Source organism: Balaenoptera acutorostrata, chromosome 3 (genome assembly GCF_949987535.1).
Source record: "Balaenoptera acutorostrata chromosome 3, mBalAcu1.1, whole genome shotgun sequence".
In the NCBI taxonomy this organism is placed as follows: Eukaryota; Metazoa; Chordata; class Mammalia; order Artiodactyla; family Balaenopteridae; genus Balaenoptera; species Balaenoptera acutorostrata.
The window spans coordinates 95,067,535-95,090,950 of NC_080066.1; the positions used below are offsets into that span (position 1 = coordinate 95,067,535).

At 41.1% G+C, this 23,416-nt stretch overlaps 1 protein-coding gene across 1 annotated transcript in view; it reads left to right on the forward strand.

Annotated features, from left to right (window-relative positions):
• Nucleotides 1–6,434, forward strand: part of PLA2G4E (phospholipase A2 group IVE) — a 59,318-nt gene extending 52,884 nt beyond the window's left edge. Inside the window, exons 19-20 of the mRNA XM_057543946.1 lie at nt 5,353–5,536; nt 5,960–6,434. Of these exons, the coding sequence (XP_057399929.1) occupies nt 5,353–5,536; nt 5,960–6,198 (423 nt within the window). The 3' untranslated portion in view covers nt 6,199–6,434. The remainder of the gene's footprint in view (nt 1–5,352; nt 5,537–5,959) is intronic.
• The last annotated feature ends 16,982 nt before the right edge of the window (nt 6,435–23,416 follow it).

The window sequence follows — 23,416 nt, forward strand, 5'->3', positions numbered from 1 at the left end:
CCATAGGTGCGTGGGTTTATCTCTGGGCTTTCTATCTTGTTCCATTGATATATGTTTCTGTTTTTGTGCCAATACCATATTATCTTGATTACTGTAGCTTTGTGGTATAGTCTGAAGTCAGGGAGTCTGATTCCTCCAGCTCCGTTTTTTTCCCTTAAGACTGCTTTGGCTATTCGGGGTCTTTTGTGTCTCCATACAAATTTTAAGATGATTTGTTCTAGTTCCATAAAAAATGCCATTGGTAATTTGATAGGGATTGCATTGAATCTGTAGATTGCTTTGGGTAGTATACTCATTTTCACAATATTGATTCTTCCAATCCAGGAACATGGTATATCTCTCCATCTGTTGGTATCATCTTTAATTTCTTTCATCAGTGTCTTATAGTTTTCTGCATACAGGTCTTTTGTCTCCCTAGGTAGGTTTATTCCTAGGTATTTTATTCTTTTTGTTGCAGTGGTAAATGGGAGTGTTTCCTTAATTTCTCTTTCAGATTTTTCATCATTAGTGTATAGGAATGCAAGAGATTTCTGTGCATTAATTTTGTATCCTGCAACTTTACCATATTCATTGATTAGCTCTAGTAGTTTTCTGGTGGCATCTTTAGGATTCTCTATGTATAGTATCATGTCATCTGCAAACAGTGACAGTTTTACTTCTTCTTTTCCAATTTGTATTCCTTTTATTTCTTTTTCTTCTCTGATTGCCGTGGCTAGGACTTCCAAGACTATGTTGAATAATAGTGGTGAGAGTGGACATCCTTGTCTTGTTCCTGATCTTAGAGGAAATGCTTTCAGTTTTTCACCATTGAGAATGATGTTTGCTGTGGGTTTGTCGTATATGGCCTTTATTATATTGAGGTAGGTTCCCTCTATGCCCACTTTCTGGAGAGTTTTTATCATAAATGGGTGTTGAATTTTGTCAAAAGCTTTTTCTTCATCTATTGAGATGATCATCTGGTTTTTATTCTTCAATTTGTTAATGTTAATTTGTTTTATTCTTCAATATGGTATATCACATTGATTGACTTGCGTATATTGAAGAATCCTTGCATCCCTGGGATAAATCCCACTTGGTCATGGTGTATGATCCTTTTAATGCGTTGTTGAATTCTGTTTGCTAGTATTTTGTTGAGGATTTTTGCATCTATATTCATCAGTGATATTGGCCTGTAATTTTCTTTTTGTGTAGTATCTTTGTCTGGTTTTGGTATCAGGGTGATGGTGGCCTCATAGAATGAGTTTGGCAGTGTTCCTTCCTCTGCAATTTTTTGGAAGAGTTTGAGAAGGATGGGTGTTAGCTCTTCTCTAAATGTTTGATAGAATTCACCTGTGAAGCCATCTGGTCCTGGACTTTTGTTTGTTGGAAGATTTTTAATCACAGTTTCAATTTCATTACTTGTGATTGGTCTGTTCATATTTTCGATTTCTTCCTGGTTCAGTCTTGGAAGTTTATACCTTTCTAAGAATTTGTCCATTTCTTCCAGGTTGTCCATTTTATTGGCATAGGGTTGCTTGTAGCAGTCTCTTAGGATGCTTTGTATTTCTGTGGTGTCTGTTGTAACTTTTCCTTTTTCATTTCTAATTTTATTGGTTTGAGTCCTCTCCCTCTTTTTCTTGATGAGTCTGGCTAATGGTTTATCAATTTTGTTTATCTTCTCAGAGAACCAGTTTTTAGTTTTATTGATCTTTGCTCTTGTTTTCTTTGTTTCTATTTCATTTATTTCTGCTCTTGTCTTTATGATTTCTTTCCTTCTGCTAACTTTGGGTTTTGTTTGTTCTTCTTTCTCTAGTGCCTTTAGGTGTAAGGTTAGATTGTTTACTTGAGATTTTTCTGTTTCTTGAGGTAGGCTTGTATAGCTATAAACTTCCCTCTTAGAACTGCTTTTGCTGCATCCCATAGGTTTTGGATCGTCGTGTTTTCATTGTCATTTGTCTCTAGGTATTTTTTGATTTCCTCTTTGATTTCTTCTGTGATGTCTTGGTTATTTAGTAACGTATTGTTTAGCCTCCATGTGTTTGTTTTTTACGTTTTTTCCCTGTAATTCATTTCTACTCTCATAGCGTTGTTGTCAGAAAAGATGCTTGGTATGATTTAAATTTTCTCAAATTTACTGAGGCTTGATTTGTGACCCAAGATGTGATCTATCCTGGAGAATGTTCCTTGCCCACTTGAGAAGAAAGTGTAATCTGCGGTTTTTGGATGGAATGTCCTATAAATATCAATTAAATCTCTCTGGTCTATTGTGTCATTTAAAGCTTCTGTTTCCTTATTTATTTTCATTTTTAGATGATCTGTCCATTGGTGTAAGTGAGGTGTTAAAGTCCCCCACTATTATTGTGTTACTGTCGATTTCCTCTTTTATGGCTGTTAGCAGTTGCCTTATGTATTGAGGTGCTTCTATGTTGGGTGCATATATGTTTATAATTGTTATATCTTCTTCTTGGATTGATCCCTTGATCATTATGGAGTGTCCTTCCTTGTCTCTTGTAACATTCTTTATTTTAAAGTCTATTTTATCTGATATGCGTATAGCTACTCCAGCTTTCTTTTGATTTCCATTTTCATGGAATATCTTTTTCCATCCCCTCACTTCCAGTCTGTATGTGTCCCTAGGTCTGAAGTGGGTCTCTTGTTGACAGCATATATATGGGTCTTGTTTTTGTATCCATTCAACAAGCTTGTGTCTTTTGGTTGGAGCATTTAATCCATCCACGTTTAAGGTAATTATCGATATGTATGTTCCTATGACCATTTTCTGAATTGTTTTGGGTTTGTTTTTGTAGGTCCTTTTCTCCTCTTGTGTTTCCCACTTAGAGAAGTTCCTTTAGCATTTGTTGTAGAGCTGGTTTGGTGGTGCTGAATTCTCTTAGCTTTTGCTCCTCTGTAAAGCTTTTGATTTCTCCATCGAATCTGAATGAGATCCTGGCTGGGTAGAGTAATCTTGGTTGTAGTTTATTCCCTTTCATCACTTTAAGTATATCATGCCACTCCCTTCTGGCTTGTAGAGTTTCCGCTGAGAAATCAGCTGTTAACCTTATGGGAGTTCCCTTGTATGTTATTTGTCGTTTTTCCCTTGCTGCTTTCAATAATATTTCTTTGTCTTTAATTTTTGCCAATTTGATTACTATGTGTCTTGGCATGTTTCTCCTTGGGTTTATCCTGTATGGGACTCGCTGCGCTTCCTGGACTTGGGTGGCTATTTCCTTTCCCACGTTAGGGAAGTTTTCGACTATAATCTCTTCAAATATTTTCTCTGGTCCTTTCTCTCTCTCTTCTCCTTCTGGGACCCCTATAATGCGAATGTTGTTGCGTTTAATGTTGCCCCAGAGGTCTCTTAGGCTGTCTTCATTTCCTTTCATTCTTTTTTCTTTATTCTGTTCCGCAGCAGTGAATTCCACCATTCTGTCTTCCAGGTCGCTTTTCCGTTCTTCTGCCTCAGTTATTCTCCTTTTGATTCCTTCTAGTGTAATTTTCATTCCAGTTATTGTATTGTTCATCTCTGTTTGTTTGTTCTTTAATTCTTCTAGGTGTTTGTTCTTTAATTCTTCTAGGCCTTTGTTAAACATTTCTTGCATCTTCTCTATCTTTGCCTCCATTCTTTTCCGAGGTCCCTGATCATCTTCACTATCATTATTCTGAATTCCTTTTCTGGAAGGTTGCCTATCTCTACTTCATTTAGTTGTTTTTCTGGGGTTTTATCTTGTTCCTTCATCTGGTACATAGCCCTCTGCCTTTTCATCTTGTCTGTCTTTCTGTGAATGTGGTTTTTGTTCTACAGGCTGCAGGACTGTAGTTCTTCTTGCTTCTGCTGTCTGCCCTTTGCTGGATGAGGCTATGTAAGGGGCTTGTGTAAGTTTCCTGATAGGAGGGACTGGTGGTGGGTAGAGCTGACTGTTGATTTGGTGGGCAGAGCTCAGTAAAACTGTAATCCTCTTGAATGTTGATGGGTGGGGCTGGGTTCCCTCCCTGTTGGTTGTTTGGCCTGAGGCGACCCAACACTGGAGCCTACCTGGGCTCTTTGGTGGGGCTAATGACAGACTCTGGGAGGGCTCACGCCAAGGAGTACTTCCCAGAACTTCTGCTGCCAGTGTCCTTGTCCCCACGGTGAGCCACAGGCACCCCCCGCCTCTGCAGGAGACCCTCCAACACTAGCAGGTAGGTCTGGTTCAGTCTCCCCTGGGGTCACTGCTCCTTCCCCTGGGTCCCGATGCACACACTACTTTATGTGCGCCCTCCAAGAGTGGAGTCTCTGTTTCCCCCAGTCCTGTCAAAGTCCTGCAATCAATTCCCACTACCCTTCAAAGTCTGATTGTCTAGGAATTCCTCCTCCCATTGCCAGACCCCCAGGTTGGGAAGCCTGACGTGGGGCTCAGAACCTTCACTCCAGTGGGTGGACTTCTGTGGTATAAGTGTTCTCCAGTCTGTGAGTCACCCACCCAGCAGTTAAGGGATTTGATTTTACTGTGATTGCACCCCTCCTACCGTCTCATTGTGGCTTCTCCTTTGTCTTTGGATGTGGGGTATCTTTTTTGGTGAGTTCCAGTGTCTTCCTGTCGATGATTGTCCAGCAGCTAGTTGTGATTCTGGTGTTCTCGCAAGAGGGAGTGAGAGCACGTCCTTCTACTCCTCCATCTTGGTTCCTCTCCCTGGTCTACTTTAATACAGTCCTATCCTGAGGCCAGGGAAAGGGGAGTGTAGACAGATGACAAGGATGACACCAATGATAATGGCCTACGTTTGTAAACAAGGGACAGCATACTTTCCTACACATGATCTCACTTGATCCTTATGCCATGTCTTTGAGGTAGATGGCACAACTGCTATTATTCCTATGTTATAGGTGAGGAAGGTGAGGCACAGAGAGGGTAAATGGCTTGCTTAAGATTGCACATCTAGTGAGCTTAGAACGGGGAAGAACTAAGGGGATTCTGATACTCCAAGTCTGCTGCTTTTTGTGTTACATCATGTTTATAAAGATGCCCTTTCAGAGTCCTTTCTGGCCCTGTCACGTTCCAAAGCCCATGCGTGTCCCGCAGGAGCCTGGCCAGCCATGGCTGTCACCCTCTTAGGGAGCCACCCACATCTCCAGGTCTGTGGGTGAAGCATCATCAGAAGGGCTTCTGTCCAGTTTACTTGGGGAAGGAGCTTGCGGTTGGACACACACCAGCCTACTGACTCAGGCTCTTCATCCTGATCCAGCTTTGTCCTAAAAATAGCACAAATAGGCAAAGCAGTTGGAGACCCGAGTTGTTAGCTGGGGAAATCAGAAAGCTGGACCTAAGAATTCTGTGTTTCTTGCCCACCCTCACCCCTCCTGATACTCAAACATGTCCTCCTGTGATGTTCCAGCCCATGAAACAAACCTGCAAGTACTGCACCGAGCAGAACATCCCCTTCCCCAAATACGAGGTGCAGGAGGAGGATGATAAGCTCAAGGAGTGCTACCTGCTGGAGAACTCCCAGGAATCCGATGCCCCCATTGTGATTTTCTTCCCACTCATCAACGACACCTTCCAAAAGTACAAGGCCCCAGGTAAGCCGCCGTGAGCTCGGGTCCCACCCCAACTGGCCTTGGACGGAGAGCTCCTGTTCTTAGATGTGTGCAGTCTTCCGACAGCACTAACGGGGAAGCCTGGCATAGCTCCTGTCTGAGCCAAACTTGGCTTCGGTGAGAAAGAACAGCCCCCCATTCCCCCGTGCACCGCCGATGTCAAGCTCTCCTCTTTCAGTCATTCACAGCCTGGCGCTGTGCGGTGCCACGGAGGTCCTGCGATGGGCAAGCTATGTCCCCGCCCTGGGGGGCTAGGAGGTGTGCGTGCGCATCTGCATGTGTGAGTGTGCACATGGGCACGTTTTCCTGTGGGTGTGCAGGGGTGGGCCTCGGGGAGAGGGACAGAAACAAACCATTACACCCTCACGTGATAAGGGGCTACAGCAAGTCCTTCTGCTCCTCCAGGTGTGGAGCGAAGCCCCGAGGAGCTGGAGCAGGGCCAGATTGACATCTGTGGTCCCAAAACTCCCTACGCCACCAAGGAGCTGACGTACACGGAGGCCGCCTTCGACAAGCTGGTGAAGCTCTCCGAATATAACATCCTGAATAACAAGGACAAGCTCCTTCAGGCCTTGCGACTGGCAGTAGAGAAGAAGAAACGCCTGAAGAGCCAGTGTCCCCCTAAAGTCCCAGGACACCCCTAAAGAGTCCCCCTAAAGTCCCAGGACATTTCTTGTGTCTGCTTCTAGCATCAGAGGCGCAGAACCCAGGGCTGACTGGCCCTCACAACCAGCTCCGCTCTCTAGCAAGGGCTGCAGGCAGGCTGGCCTGGGCTTTCTATCAAAAAATTAAAATTAAAAAAAAAAAGTTGAGGGAGAAAGAGAAACAGGCAAAGGAAAATAACAAGGGGATGTATTTGGGGCTTTATACCCACTGGAATTTTTTTTTTAAACATCTTTATTGGAGTATAATTGCTTTACACTGTTGTGTTAGTTGCTGCTGTATAACAGTGAATCAACTATACGTATACATATATCCCCATATCCCCTCCCTCTTGCACCTCCCTCCCACCCTCCCTATCCCCCCCTCTAGGTGGTCACAAAGCACCAAGCTGATCTCCCTGTGCTATGCAGCTGCTTCCCACTAGCTATCTATTTTACGTTTGGTAGTGTATATATATCCATGCCACTCCCTCACTTCGTCCCAGCTTCCCGTTCCCCCTCCCCGTGTCCTCAAATCCATTCTCTACATCTGCATCTTTATTCCTGTCCTGCCCCTAGGTACATCAGAACCTTTTTTTTTTTTTTTTAGATTCCATATATAAGTGTTAGCATACACGTATATTTTGTTTTTCTCCTTCTGACTTACTCTGTATGACAGACTCTAGGTCCATCTACCTCATTACAAATAGTTCAGTTTCATTTCTTTTTATGGCTGAGTAATATTCCATTGTGTATATGTGCCACATCTTCTTTATCCATTTGTCTGTTGATGGATACTTAGGTTGCTTCCGTGTCCTGGCTATTGTACATAGTGCTGCAATGAACGTTGTGGTACATGTCTCTTTGAATTATGGTTTTCTCAGGGTATATGCCCAGTAGTATACCCACTGGAATTTTTTTTAAACCTTCCCTGCAGGGAAGGGGATCCAATAGCCACAGGCTCCCACACATGCCTGAAGTGTGGAGAATAATAGCACGGCCCAATTTTATTTATATAAGAGGCTGGTTCTCCAGAAACCTCGGACTCAGAGCTGGAACTCAAAGCCCTCCCCTCACTACTCCTCTTTGCTCGGGAAATGCACAAGAGGACCTGAGAAGCATTCTGGGTTCTCTGGAAAAATGCTTTTTAATTTTTTTTATTTCTGAAGGTGGTCTTTATTTTTTTTAATTTTTTTAAACATCTTTATTGGAGTATAATTGCTTTACAATGGTGTGTTAGTTTCTGCTTTATAACAAGGTGAATCAGCTGTACATATACATATATCCTCATATCCCCTCCCTCTTGCACCTCCCTCCCACCCTCCTTATCCCACCCCTCTAGGTGGTCACAAACCACCGAGCTGATCTCCCTGTGCTATGCGGCTGCTTCCCACTAGCTATCTGTTTTACATTTGGCATTTGGTAATGTATATATGTCCATGCCACTCTCTCACTTTGTCCCAGCTTCCCCTTCCCCCTCCCCGTGTCCTCAAGTCCATTCTCTATGTCTGCGTTTTTATTCCTGCCCTGCCCCTAGGTTCTTCGTAACCATGTTTTTTGTTTTTGTTTTTTAGATTCCATGTATATGTGTTAGCATACGGTGTTTTTCTCTTTCTGACTTACTTCAAATGCTTTTTTAAATTTAAGGCAATTGTATTCTTGTGATTTTTATAGGCAATTGTATTTTGTGATTTTTATTTTCATGAATCAGCTTATTAATAGGAAGCATAATGCTTGAAGATCTAGATGGAGCACTAGAGACATCCTGGTCTCTTCAACAACAAACACAAACAGGTGATGGGGTTTCAGCAGCCCCTCTGCAGCCGCTCAAAGGCCCAGGACAAGTGATTCCTTTGATCCCCACTGGGCAGCCTCGACTGAGCATCCAGCTCCGGCGAAATGCCAGACGAAGCCCAAGTCTGCAGCTCCGGTTCACCGAACAAGGATCTGGGATGCAGCTCTGGGACGTCTGGGCAGGTACATCGGGCATCAGGTGAGTGATGCTGCCTGGTGCCGCCACTCAACGGGGCCACCGCTCGCTGACCACCCTGCTCCAGGAGCACTTCTCCATCCTCTTACCACCTCCTCTCTGGTTTCCAGATGGTATTACTTATTTCTAAGCGGCATTTCACTTATTTATTATGTAAACACCGTGGCCAGAACATCCCAACTCTTGAAGAGTCACCCGGAGATAACACAACTGGAAAGGATCAACCCAGAAAGGACTAGGTTAACCCTGAGGAAAATGCTCATCTTTGGAGATGGTTTCCAGATGAATCTCTGGGAAAGCCCTGGGACACAAAAGCTCAAAGTATCCACATCTCCCATCAGGCTGGGAACTTAACTAAAGAAATGTGTAGGACTTCCCACTGTGGCACAGTGGTTAAGAATCCGCCTGCCAATTCAGGGGACACGGGTTCGAGCCCTGGTCTGGTAAGATCCCACATGCCGCGGAGCAACTAAGTCGTGCGCCACAACTACTGAGCCTGCGCTCTGGAGCCTGCAAGCCACAACTACTGAGCCCGCGTGCCACAACTACTGAAGCCCACGCGCCTAGAGCCCGTGCTCCACAACAAGAGAAGCCACCGCAATGAGAAGCCCACGCACTGCAACGAAGAGTAGCCCCCAGCTCTCCACAACTAGACAAAGCCCTTGCACAGCAACGAAGACCCAATGCAGCCAAAAATAAATAAATAAATATTACCAAAAAAAAAAAGAAAGAAATGTGTAACCTGAGCCATTGAGATGCCTGTGCTGATGGAAGGTGTGACCAGAAAGGCATGTGGTCTACATGAAGCCCAGCAAACCTGGAAGACATGACCCTCTCTCTGGGCCACCATGCTCCCTAAGCAGTCCTTTGGATGTTAGGAGATGTGCAGTGACAGGTGTCAAAAGTTTACCAAAATTGTCCTCTGATTTACATCCTTGCTACCCAAAGTGTGGTGTGGAACTAGTTAGAAATGCAGAATCTCAGGCCCCACCCCAGCCATACTGAGTTCAGAATCTGCATTTTTTTTTTTTGGTAGGTCAGAGACATTTATTGTATGTATTACTTAACAATTTTAAAAAAGAAATTGTTTTTTAATTATTTACATGGCCCTTTTGATGCCGCCTTATCCCCCCCCAAACTCTTATTTTCCTATGTCATATAATACATAACACAGCAAGGCTCATAGACCTCCAGGTTAAGACTGGAGGTAGAGCAGCAGGTACAACGTGAGGATGCTGAGGCCTGGCCACATGGTACATTCAGACAGCTGTCAGCCTTTCCCATCCCGCAGCTGTCAGGGATCTGTGGCTTCCTGGGTCTTCCTTGCAGGCAAGTCTCAAGCTGGGTGGAAAGGACACTCACCAAGGGAGCAGAGGTTGACCTGACAACTATGCACACACCACACCTAATATCTGTCTCCGAGAGAATGGAGGAAACGTGGCAACAAAGACAGGCTAATAACAATGCCCTAGATTCTATTACTTACTCATCACTCTTTCAATAACTTTTTTTTAGGCGCCTACTATATGCCAAACTCCAGGCTAAGCACTGCAGAGCCATCTCCATAAACAAAATTAAATTTCTGCCTTTTGCCAAATCACGTGAAAATACTTAGATAGGTTTTTTCGCCATATTTGGAGGTTATCTGGGGGAACAGATTGACTTAAAATATAGGCATCTCAGAGAACTAGATGATCATCCCTCCGGGGTAGCTGATGGTGTTTCCTTCTATAGAGCGACTTCCCAGCATGTGCCAGTCTCTGGGTATGCTTCTCGGTGAACAAGAGTAGGGTCAATGATCCTCTGTAACCCCAGCAGGAAGGTCAGCTAAGTGATGAATAAAACAGAAATGGCCTCTACCCCCTAGGAGCTCACAATCTAGTGGGCTAGATTTTCAACACATATTCACATACATTACCATACTCTATTCACACGACAATCGTGCCACGCAACCAGAACAGGTATTATTACACCTCCTTCAGAGAGGAAACACTTGAGGCAAGATGACCTTGTGACTTGCCGAAAGTCGCTCAGCTCAGTGGGGACAAGCTAGAATTCTGAGTCCAGATTGGGTCCTCTTCCCATTTCATCTCAGTGCCTTTCTGGTGTGAGTGTTCATAGAAACATGGGGTCCTATGCACGAATCAAGCCTCTAGGACAGCGCATGTTAAGGCATCTGTATCATCTCCTGGTTGATCTTTGTTTTTTTTTTTGTTTTTTTTTTTCCACACACACACACTGTATTTTATTTTTACAAGAGATAGATAGACTGACACCAAGCATTGTACATGGATGACAACAAAAGCAACAATGATTGCAATTACCAAACATGAAACACACTTATACTATGTCATAATATTGACATTCAGTCCAGTAATCCTCCACTGTAACAGCTCCTTTACTTTGCAGTGAAAATTGATTTGTATATTCTTTTCCTCTGAGTCCTTGTGGGATTTTTTTTTTTTTTAATTCAGACAGAAAGTCACAAAAATTATACTCATCCTCATCAGTTCACTCAGTCCCATGTAATTAATTTCTTTTTTTTTCATCTTGATCTTTTGTTAGCACTTTTATGAGTTCATCAGTTTTTCATTAGAGTTCTGAAAATGCTTATTCATTCAGTTCAGCAGTACAGTCAGTTACCAGAAACCTGTACTTGTCAGAGTCTTTTCCATGAATTTCTTGAAACTCTTTTATAGGAACATATTTGCAAAATCATCAGAGTACACCCAGAACTGTCTGTAAATGACAAAAGACTTAAAAATGACCATGGTTAAAGATTTGATGAAAGTTCATAATAATGCAGTTGACAAGAAAATTAGTTATTTCTGAGATATACATTTTAAAGTAATAACTAGGATTATTACTTATAACATTATACCAGAACATATAAGATTTTTAGACGTTTCCTGTAATGTCTGAAACATTTATATTAACATATTTCCATACATATTTCCATACAAATACAAATATAAGATTTTTAGAAATTTCATGTAATGTCTGAAACATTTATATTAACATATTTCCATACATATTTCCATACAAATACAAATATAAGATTTTTAGAAATTTCATGTAATGTCTGAAACATTTATATTAACATATTTCCATACATATTTCCATACAAATACAAATATAAGATTTTTAGAAATTTCATGTAATGTCTGAAACATTTATATTAACATATTTCCATACATATTTCCATACAAATACAAATATAAGATTTTTAGAAATTTCATGTAATGTCTGAAACATTTATATTAACATATTTCCATACATATTTCCATACAAATACAAATATAAGATTTTTAGAAATTTCATGTAATGTCTGAAACATTTATATTAACATATTTCCATACAAATAACCCAATGAAAGTTTAGTATTAGTTGTTTTGTTTGTTTTTTTATACTGCAGGTTCTTATTAGGCATCAGTTTTATACACATCAGTGTATACATGTCAATCCCAATCGCCCAATTCAGCACATCACCATCCCCACCTCATCGCAGTTTTCCCCCCTTGGTGTCCATATGTCCATTCTCTACATCTGTGTCTCAACTTCTGCCCTGCAAACTGGCTCATCTGTACCATTTTTCTACGTTCCACATACATGCATTAACATACGATATTTGTTTTTCTCTTTCTGACTTACTTCACTCTGTATGACAGTCTCTAGATCCATCCACGTCTCAACAAATGACTCAATTTCGTTCCTTTTTATGGCTGAATAATATTCCATCGTATATATGTACCACAACTTCTTTATCCATTCGTCTGTTGATGGGCATTTAGGTTGCTTCCATGACCTGGCTATTGTAAATAGTGCTGCAATGAACATTCGGGTGCACGTGTCTTTTTGAATTACGGTTTTCTCTGGGTATATGCCCAGTAGTGGGATTGCTGGGTCATATGGTAATTCTATTTTTAGTTTTTTAAGGAACCTCCATATTGTTCTCCATAGTGGCTGTATCAATTTACATTCCCACCAACAGTGCAAGAGGGTTCCCTTTTCTCCACACCCTCTCCAGCATTTGTTGTTTGTAGATTTTCTGATGATGCCCATTCTAACAGGAGTGAGGTGATACCTCATTGTAGTTTTGATTTGCATTTCTCTAATAATTAGTGATGTTGAGCATCTTTTCATGTGCTTCGTGGCCGTCTGTATGTCTTCTTTGGAGAAATGTCTATTTAGGTCTTCTGCCCATTTTTGGATTGGGGTGTTTGTTTCTTTGATATTGAGCTGAATGAGCTGTTTATATATTTTGGAGATTAATCCTTTGTCCGTTGATTCATTTGCAAATATTTTCTCCCATTCTGAGGGTTGTCTTTTCGTCTTGTTTATGGTTTCCTTTGCTGTGCAAAAGCTTTGAAGTTTCATTAGGTCCCACTTGTTTATTTTTGTTTTTATTTCCATTACTCTAGGAGGTGGATCGAAAAAGATCTTGCTGTGATTTATGTCAAAGAGTGTTCTTCCTATGTTTTCCTCTAAGAGTTTTATAGTGTCCAGTCTTATATTTAGGTCTCTAATCCATTTTGAGTTTATTTTTGTGTATGGTGTTAGGGAGTATTCTAATTTCATTCTTTTACATGTGGCTGTCCAGTTTTCCCAGCACCACTTATTGAAGAGACTGTCTTTTCTCCATTGTATATCTTTGCCTCCTTTGTCATAGATTAGTTGACCATAGGTGCGTGGGTTAATCTCTGGGCTTTCTATCTTGTTCCATTGATCTATGTTTCTGTTTTTGTGCCAGTACCATATTGTCTTGATTACTGTAGCTTTGTAGTATAGTCTGAAGTCAGGGAGTCTGATTCCTCCAGCTCCATTTTTTTGCCTCAAGACTGCTTTGGCTATTCGGGGTCTTTTGTGTCTCCATACAAATTTTAAGATGATTTGTTCTAGCTCCGTAAAAAATGCCATTGGTACTTTGATAGGGATTGCATTGAATCTGTAGATTGCTTTGGGTAGTATACTCATTTTCAAAATGTTGATTCTTCCAATCCAAGAACATGGTATATCTCTCCATCTGTTGGTATCATCTTTAATTTCTTTCATCAGTGTCTTATAGTTTTCTGCATACAGGTCTTTTGTCTCCTTAGGTAGGTTTATTCCTAGGTATTTTATTCTTTTTGTTGCAATGGTAAATGGGAGTGTTTCCATAATTTCTCTTTCAGATTTTTCATCATTAGTGTATAGGAATGCAAGAGATTTCTGTGCATTAATTTTGTAACCTGCAACTTTACCATATTCATTAATTAGCTCTAGCAGTTTTCTGGTGGCAGTTTTAGGATTCTCTATGTATAGTATCATGTCATCCGCAAACAGTGACAGTTTTACTTCTTCTTTTCCAATTTGTATTCCTTTTATTTCTTTTTCTTCTCTGATTGCCGTGGCTAGGACTTCCAGAACTATGTTGAATAATAGTGGTGAGAGTGGACATCCTTGTCTCGTTCCTGATCTTAGAGGAAATGCTTTCAGTTTTTCACCATTGAGAATGATGTTTGCTGTGGGTTTGTCATATATGGCCTTTATTATGTTGAGGTAGGTTCCCTCTATGCCCACTTTCTGGAGAGTTTTTATCATAAATGGGTGTTGAATTTTGTCAAAAGCTTTTTCTTCATCTATTGAGATGATCATATGGTTTTTATTCTTCAATTTGTTAATATGGTGTATCACATTGATTGATTTGCGTATATTGAAGAATCCTTGCATCCCTGGGATAAATCCCACTTGATCGTGGTGTATGATCCTTTTAATGTGTTGTTGGATTCTGTTTGCTAGTATTTTGTTGAGGATTTTTGCATCTATATTCATCAGTGATATTGGTCTGTAATTTTCTTTTTTTGTAGTGTCTTTGTCTGGTTTTGGTATCAGGGTGATGGTGGCCTCATAGAATGAGTTTGGGAGAGTTCCTTCCTCTGCAATTTTTTGGAAGAGTTTGAGAAGGATGGGTGTTAGCTCTTCTCTAAATGTTTGATAGAATTCACCTGTGAAGACATCTGGTCCTGGACTTTTGTCTGTTGGAAGATTTTTAATCACAGTTTCAATTTCATTACTTGTGATTGGTCTGTTCATATTTTCTGTTTCTTCCTGATTCAGTCTTGGAAGGTTATACCTTTCTAAGAATTTGTCCATTTCTTCCAGGTTGTCCATTTTATTGGCATAAAGTTGCTTGTAGTAGTCTCTTAGGATGTTTTGTATTTCTGCGGTGTCTGTTGTAACTTCTCCTTTTTCATTTCTGATTTTATTGATTTGAGTCCTCTCCCTCTTTTTCTTGATGAGTCTGGCTAATGGCTTATCAATTTTGTTTATCTTCTCAAAGAACCAACTTTTAGTTTTATTGATCTTTGCTATTGTTTTCTTTGTTTCTATTTCATTTATTTCTGCTCTGATCTTTATGATTTCTTTCCTTCTGCTAACTTTGGGTTTTGTTTGTTCTTCTTTCTCTAGTTTCTTTAGGTGTAAAGTTAGATTGTTTACTTGAGATTTTTCTTGTTTCTTTAGGTAGGCTTGTATAGCTATAAACTTCCCTCTTAGAACCGCTTTTGCTGCATCCCATAGGTTTTGGGTCGTCGTGTTTTCATTGTCATTTGTCTCTAGGTATTTTTTTATTTCCTGTTTGATTTCTTCAGTGATCTCTTGGGTTATTTAGTAACGTATTGTTTAGCCTCCATGTGTTTGTCTTTTTTACGTTTTTTTCCCTGTAATTCATTTCTAATCTCATAGCGTTGTGGTCAGAAAAGATGCTTGATATGATTTCAATTTTCTTAAATTTACTGAGGCTTGATTTGTGACCCAAGATGTGATCTATCCTGGAGAATGTTCCGTGTGCACTTGAGAAGAACGTGTAATCTGCCGTTTTTGGATGGAATGTCCTATATATATCAATTAAATCTATCTGGTCTATTGTGTCATTTAAAGCTTCTGTTTCCTTATTTATTTTCATTTTGGATGATCTGTCCATTGGTGTAAGTGAGGTGTTAAAGTCCCCCACTATTATTGTGTTACTGTCGATTTCCTCTTTTATAGCTGTTAGCAGTTGCCTTATGTATTGAGGTGCTCCTATGTTGGGTGCATATATATTTATAATTGTTATATCTTCTTCTTGGATTGATCCCTGGATCATTATGTAGTGTCCTTCCTTGTCTCTTGTAACATTCTTTATTTTAAAGTCTATTTTATCTGATATGAGTATAGCTACTCCAGCTTTCTTTTGATTTCCATTTGCATGGAATATCTTTTTCCATCCCCTCACTTTCAGTCTGTATGTGTCCCTAGGTCTGAAGTGGGTCTCTTGTAGACAGCATATATATGGGTCTTGTTTTTGTATCCATTCAGCCAGTCTATGTCTTTTGGTTGGGGCATTTAATCCATTCACGTTTAAGGTAATTATCGATATGTATGTTCCTATGACCATTTTCTTAATTGTTTTGGGTTTGTTTTTGTAGGTCCTTTTCTTCTCTTGTGTTTCCCACTTAGAGAAGTTCCTTTAGCATTTGTTGTAGAGCTGGTTTGGTGGTGCTGAATTCTCTTAGCTTTTGCTTGTCTGTAAAGCTTTTGATTTCTCCATCAAATCTAAATGAGATCCTTGCTGGGTAGAGTAATCTTGGTTGTAGGTTCTTCCCTTTCATCACTTTAAGTATTTCATGCCACTCCCTTCTGGCTTGCAGAGTTTCTGCTGAGAAATCAGCTGTTAACCTTATGGGGGTTCCCTTGTATGTTATTTGTCGTTTTTCCCTTGCTGCTTTCAATAATTTTTCTTTGTCTTTAATTTTTGCCACTTTGATTACTATGTGTCTCGGCGTGTTTCTCCTTGGGTTTATTCTGTATGGGACTCTCTGCGCTTCCTGGACTTGGGTGGCTATTTCCTTTCCCATGTTAGGGAAGTTTTCGATTATAATCTCTTCAAATATTTTCTCTGGTCCTTTCTCTCTCTCTTCTCCTTCTGGGACCCCTATAATGCGAATGTTGTTGCGTTTAATGTTGTCCCAGAGGTCTCTTAGGCTGTCTTCATTTCTTTTTATTCTTTTTTCTTTAGTCTGTTCCGCAGCAGTGAATTCCACCATTCTGTCTTCCAGGTCACTTATCCGTTCTTCTGCCTCAGTTATTCTGCTATTGATTCCTTCTAGTGTAGTTTTCATTTCAGTTATTGTATTGTTCATCTCTGTTTGTTTGTTCTTTAATTCTTCTAGGTCTTTGTTAATCATTTCTTGCATCTTCTCAATCTTTGCCTCCATTCTTATTCCGAGGTCCTGGATCATCTTCACTATCATTATTCTGAATTCTTTTTCTGGAAGGTTGCCTATCTCCACTTCATTTAGTTGTTTTTCTGGGGTTTTTTCTTGTTCCTTCATCTGGTACATAGCCCTCTGCCTTTTCATCTTCTCTGTCTTTCTGTAACTGTGGTTTTTGGTCCACAGGCTGCAGGATTGTAGTTTTTCTTGCTTCTGTTGTCTGCCCTCTGGTGGTTGAGGCTATCTAAGAGGCTTGATGGGAGGCTCTGGTGGTGGGTAGAGATGACTGTTGCTGTGGAGGTCAGAGCTCAGTAAAACCTTAATCCACTTGACTGTTGATGGGTGGGGCTGGGTTCCCTCCCTGTTGCTGTGGCGATCAGAGCCCAGTAAAACCTTAATCCACTTGACTGTTGATGGGTGGGGCTGGGTTCCCTCCCTGTTGGTTGTTTTGCCTGAGGCAACCCAACACTGGAGCCTACCCGTGCTCTTTGGTGGGGTTAATGGCAGACTCTGGGAGGGCTCACGCCAAGGAGAACTTCCCAGGACCTCTGCTGCCAGTGTCCTTATCCCCACGGTGAAACAGAGCCACCACTCGCCTCTGCAGGAGACCCCCCCAACACCAGCAGGTACGTCTGGTTCAGTCTCCCCCAGGGTCACTGCTCCTTCCCCTGGGTCCCGATGCACACATTACTTTGTGTGTGCCCTCCAAGAGTGGGGTCTCTGTTTCCCCCAGTCCTGTCACAGTCCTGCAATCAATTCCCACTAGACTTCAAAGTCTGATTCTCTAGGAATTCCTCCTCCCTTTGCCGGACCCCCAGGTTGGGAAGCCTGACGTGGGGCTCAGAACCTTCACTCCAGTGGGTGGACTTCTGTGGTATAAGTGTTCGCCAGTCTGTGAGTCACCCACCCAGCAGTTATGGGATTTGATTTTACTCTGATTGCGCCCCTCCTACCGTCTCACTGTGGCTTCTCCTCTGTCCTTGGACGTGGGGTGTCCTCCTTGGTGAAGTCCAGGGTCTTCCTGTCAATGATTGTCCAGCAGCCAGTTGTGATTCTGGTGCTCTCGCAAGAGGGAGTGAGAGCACGTCCTTCTACTCCGCCATCTTGGTTAATCTCCAGAATCTGCATTTTAAGGAGATTTTCACCTCCTCTCCACTGCCTTCAGGTGACGCTTATGCATATTAAAGTCTGAGAGGAGAGGGTTTATGCCATGCTCACTCATAAGCTGGAAAGCATGAAACCATCACTTCCCCTGAGCCACTGATAAACTGGACTCCTGGACCTGCAAAGCTGGTCCCCACCCAGAGAATGCTGACTTGGGACCGCACCCTGCTCCAACACCAGAGCAGCCAGCTGCCTCCACTTTGCCATCTTTTCTTTCCATCTGCAAGAAACAGATTCTCCTTAAAATGATCAGAGTGAGCCACTGGGCAAGACCTGGGTGTTTATTGTAAGGTGAAGGCAGCCCTGCCTTGGATTCATCCAAGTATGTAAAACGAGTTTTATAAAATCATTGTATTATTTGAGCACAGAATAAACTGGCCATGTGGGTAAATGCTGTCGACTCATCAGCTTTCATTATCTGGTGCTGCAAAACCTGCATAACTCCTGCCCTCATCCCTGCCTGGGCTTCCCACATGCACTGCCAGAGGTGTGAGAAGGCTGTTTTCGTCCCAGCCCTCCTCTCCTCCTGCAGGGGTTCCCCCTTTCTTGTGTGGCAGGGTGCCCCTCTGTTTTTATGAAGCCGTGTCAGCGACTAGTGGAGCACCAGCCCTTGCTGACTTATGCTGTTTGAAGCTCAGATGGTTTTCACGAAGCACCGATTGATGGAGAGGAAAGAAGGGCGGCCAGCACCAGCCTAGCACCTACCTGATATACAGCAGTCTGTGAACAGCCTCTGCTTTCCAGGAACTTAGATTTGGGTTGGGGGGTAAAACATGAAAAGATTTGTATACAGACTCGAGAAGTTAAATAGTGACTTAGCTTCTAAAACAATGCTGGCAATGTCACAGAGCAGGAGATGAGTAAGGGCCACACGAGGGATAAGGACAAAGTGTCATCAGCTCCGAGAGGGGCAAGAGCATAGGGTCTGGGGGAGGACAGGGATTCTCCCTCCTCAGGTTCCCTGCTCTCCGCCTATAACATGATTTAATAGAAAAATTAAATAAAACTCCTTTCTCCCCTGATGTCCCTCCCTCCCTGTCTCCCCTTTCCTTCCTGAGAGCGGCCAGCACACCACACTGCCGCGCAGCCCCGTCACCCTGCCCCACAGTGGATGTTTTCTGCCCCTATGTCTCCATGAAAACACTTCTCCCCGAGGTCACCAGTGCCCTCCTAATTGCCAATACACTGAGCCAAATGGCACCAGCCCTTTACAGGCCTTATCTTACTCGATTGTTCACCGCATTTGGCCCTGCAAACCACTCCCTCCTTCCTGAAACCCTCCCTTCCCATGACTTCCTTGCCAACAGCAAGCAGTTCAATTCAGTTCCGCTTGCAAATATTTATTGCCTTCCCACTACGTGCCAGTCACTGCTGTAGGCACTGGGACAACAAAAAAAGGATGAACAATTGACCCCACACTTCAAGGAGCTTCCTTCTGGTCCCACGCAGGAGACCTCCATGGAAACAGAGGCTTGCAATACGAAGAGGAAGTTCCATATTAGCTGTGTACACAGGGGCACACATTAGGGACTGCCAACCCAGCCCTAGAGGGAAGGGGCCAGATGTGCTTGGACATTTTCAAGCCCCTTCCCTGGCCTCACCTCCCCTCTCTCCTTTAACTGCTAGTATTCCTTGAGGCTCTTTCCTTAGCTCTCCCCGCTTCTCACTCTATACTCTCCTTAAGCAATCTCATCTACACCCAAGTCTTCTACTACTGCTTCTATTTTGAAAACTCACAACCCTTTAGTTCTAGCCAAGGTAATGTCCTAAGTTCTTGATTCATGTATTCAAATTCTATATCAGTTAACATTGCTTTTGCTACATAACCAAAAAGGATCTAAAGAGGCTTAAACAAGACAGAAGAAGTTTATTTTTCTATTTCCTATCAGAGACCCAGTCTCCTTTCAGCTCTTGCTTCTGCCATCCTCAAGTTTTCCTTCTGGTCCAATGTGGCTGTTGGAGCTCCACCCATCATGCCCACATTCCAGGCAGCAGGAAGGATAAAGGGGTTTCAGCATATTTCATGTAGCATAGTGTTTTCAAGTTTCATTCAGATTGTGACATAAGACAGGATTTCCTTCCTTTTTAAGGCTGAATAATATTTCATTGTATATATATACACATATTTTGTTTATCCATTCATCCATCAATTGACACTTAGGTTGCTTCCACCTCTTGACTATTGTGAGTGGAGCTGCTATGGACATGAGTGTGCAAATATGTCTTAGAGACCCTACCTTCAATTCTTTTGGATATATACACAGAAATGGGATTGCTGGATAATATGGTACTTCTATCTTTAATTGTTTGAGGAACTGCCATATGGTTTGCCATAGCAATTACATGGATTCACTTCTGTAATCTGCTTTTTTCCACTTAAAAATATATTCTGAGCATTTTCTCAGGTCATTAATACTCTACTTATATAACAATTTTCAGAGACTGCATAGGAAGCCATCATCCGCTTAACTAGTCCTTCATGGGGGGACAACTAGTCACAGCTTTTCACTATTATAAATGATATGCTGATAGACATTCCTTTGATAAATCTTTACATTCATTATTCCCTCAGGATAAAATTCCTGAGAAGTGTGAGCATTTCTAACAACTAGTAAAGGTATAACTGACATACAATAAACTGCACATATTTAAAGTACACAACTTGATGAGTTTCAACAGATATATCCAGCTGTCAACCATAACCGCAATCAAGGTAATGAGTAAATCCTTCACGCCAACAAAAGTCTTCTTCTCATGCCCTTTGTAATCCTTCCCTCTGCTCCTCCCCTGCTGGGTCACGTGGTAGGTGTATGCTTCACTTTTTAAGACACTGCCAAACTGTTTTCCAAAGTGGTTGTACCATTTTACATTCCACTGGCAAATGAATGAGGGTTCCAGTTGTTCCACATCCTCACCAACAACTGGTATGATCAGACTTAATTTCAGACATTTTAATAGGTATATAACAGTATCTTGGTGTGTTTCTTTTTCTTCCCCCTGCGCCACCCGGCTTGCGGAATCTTAGTTCCCTGACCAGGGGTTGAACCCGGGCCATGGCAGTGAAAGCGCTGAGTCCTAACCACTGGACTGCCAGGGAACTCCCTGTCTTCTTGATATTGAGATTTAAGAGGTCTTTATATATTCTGGATACAAGTCCTTTATCAGATATGTAATTTGCAAATATATTCTCCTAGTCCGTGATTTGTCTTTTCATTCTCTTTACAATATCTTTCAAAGGCCAGGAGTTCTTAATTTTGATCAAGTCCAATTTATCAATTTTTTTCTTTTATGGGTCATGCTTTTAGTATCATCTAAGAAACCTTTCCCTACATAAGGTCACAAAGGTTTTCTGCTATGTTTTTGTCTAGAACTTTAAGTCTTTCATTTATGTTTAAAATCATTTTGAGATAATTTTTACATATAGTGCAAGGTATAGATCAAAGTTCATTTTTTCACATATGGATGTCCAACTGTTCTAGCATTATTGGTTGAAAAGACTTTCCTTTATCCATTGAATTGCCTTTGCACTTTGTCAAAAATCAATTGATCATATATGTGTGGGTCTCTTTCTAGACTCCATTTTGTTCTTTTGATATATTAGTCTATCTCTATACCAATACCATGCTGTCTTGATTTCTGTAGCTTTACAATTTTTGAAATTAGGTAGTATGTTTTCCAACTTTGTTATTTTTCAAAGTTGTTCTGGCTATTTTAGGTCCTCTGCCATTTATATGTGAATTTAGAATCAGCTTGTCAATTAACAAAAATAAAAGCCTGCTGGGATTGTACTAAATCTATATATCAGTTTGGAGAAAATTGACATCTTAACAATATTGAGTCTTGTGATCCACAAGCATGGTATATATCTCCATTTATTTAGACCTTCTTTATTTGTTCCAGAAATGCTTTGTAGTTCTCAGTGTATAGACCTTGTACATTTTTTTTAATTAGATTTATCCCTAAGTATTTAATATTTTCAATCCTATTGCAAATGATATTGATTTTTTTTTACTTCATTGTCCAGTTATTCATTTCTAGTATATAAAAATACAGCAGGTTCTTGTCTTATACCCAGAAACCTTGCTAGGCTCACTTAGTTCTACTAGCTTTTTTTTGTAGATTCCATAGAATTTTCTACATAGATGATCATATTTTCTGCAAATAGAGTTTTACTTCTTCCTATCCAATCTAGATACCTTTTCTTTTACGTGCCTTATTGTAGTGACTAGAACCTCTAGTAGGATATTAAATAGAAGTGGTAAAATCAGACATCTTTACCCTGTTCCTGATTGTAGAGGGAAAGCTTTCAGTCATTTCACCTTAAGTATGATGTTGAGAAGCAGAAGTTTTGAATGTGCATTTTCAAGATTTTGATAAGTATGGATTCCAGAGAAGTTCCAATTTACACCATCTCCAGCAATGTATGAAAAGGTGCCTTTTCCTACACCCTTGCCAACATTAGGCATCATCTTAGAAAAATAAAAGTTTGCCATTCTTAATGTTATCTGTTCATTTAAAATTTGTTTCTTTGATTATTAATGGAGATCAGCATCATTTAATGTTTACTAGCCAGTTGTATTAGATTTTTTAGTTGTCTGTGTCCTTTGCTCATTTGTCTAATGTGGTGTTCAATTTATTCATTTCTTTCTTAATAACTTCATAGTAGCTTTTTAAAGTTCTAATGTCCTTAATTAAATGTGTATATCATATATGTCTGTAATATTTTACCCAATTTGTCTTTTGCCCTTTACATTTGTTTATGGATTTGTTTGGTTTTTTTTTTTTTTATAAGCAACTTTTTTTTTTTTTTTTTTTTTTTTAAGATTTCTTTATTGACTGATTGATTGCTATGTTGGGTCTTCGTTTTTGTGCTATGGCTTTCTCCAGTTGTGGCAAGTGGGGGCCACTCTTCATCGCGGTGCGCGGGCCTCTCACTATTGTGGCCTCTCTTGTTGCGGAGCACAGGCTACAGACGCGCAGGCTCAGTAGTTGTGGCTCACGGGCCTAGTTGCTCCGCGGCATGTGGGATCTTCCCAGACCAGGGCTCGAACCCGTGTTTCCTGCATTAGCAGGCAGATTCTCAACCACTGCGCCACCAGGGAAGCCCTGGTTTTTTATATATACTATTTTTAATAGAATTTTTTAGAGCAGTCAAATTCACAGCAAAATTGAGTATAAAGTACAGAGAGTTCCCATGTATCCCTTATCCTTGCAACACAGCCTTCCCACTATCAACATTCCACACTATCAACATCCTACACCAGAGTGTTACATATGTTACAATCAATGAACCTAACCTACACTGACACATGATTATCACCCCAAATCCACAGTTTACATTAGGGTTTCCTCTTGGTGTTATATATTCTATGGATTTGGACAAATGTATAATGATACGTATCCACAATTACATTATCACACAGAATAGTTTCACTGCCCTACAAACCTTCTGTGCTCTTCCTACTCATCCTTCCCTCCTCTCTAACCCCTGGCAACCACTGATCTTTTCACAGTCTCCATAGTTTTGCCTTTTCCAGAATGTCACACAGTTGCAATCATATAGTATGTAGGCTTTTTAGACTGGCTTCTTTCACTCAGTAATATAGTTTTAAGTTTTCTCCATGTCTTTTCCTGGCTTGATAACTCATTTCTTTTTAGCTGAATAATATTTCATTGTCTAAACGTACCACAGTTTACTTACCCATTCACCTCGTTAAGGACATCTTAGTTGCTTCCAAGTTTTGGCAATTATCAATAAAGCTGCTATAAACACTTGTGTGCAGTTCTCCTGTGGACATAAGTTTTCAACTCATTTGGGTAAATACCAAGGAGAGCA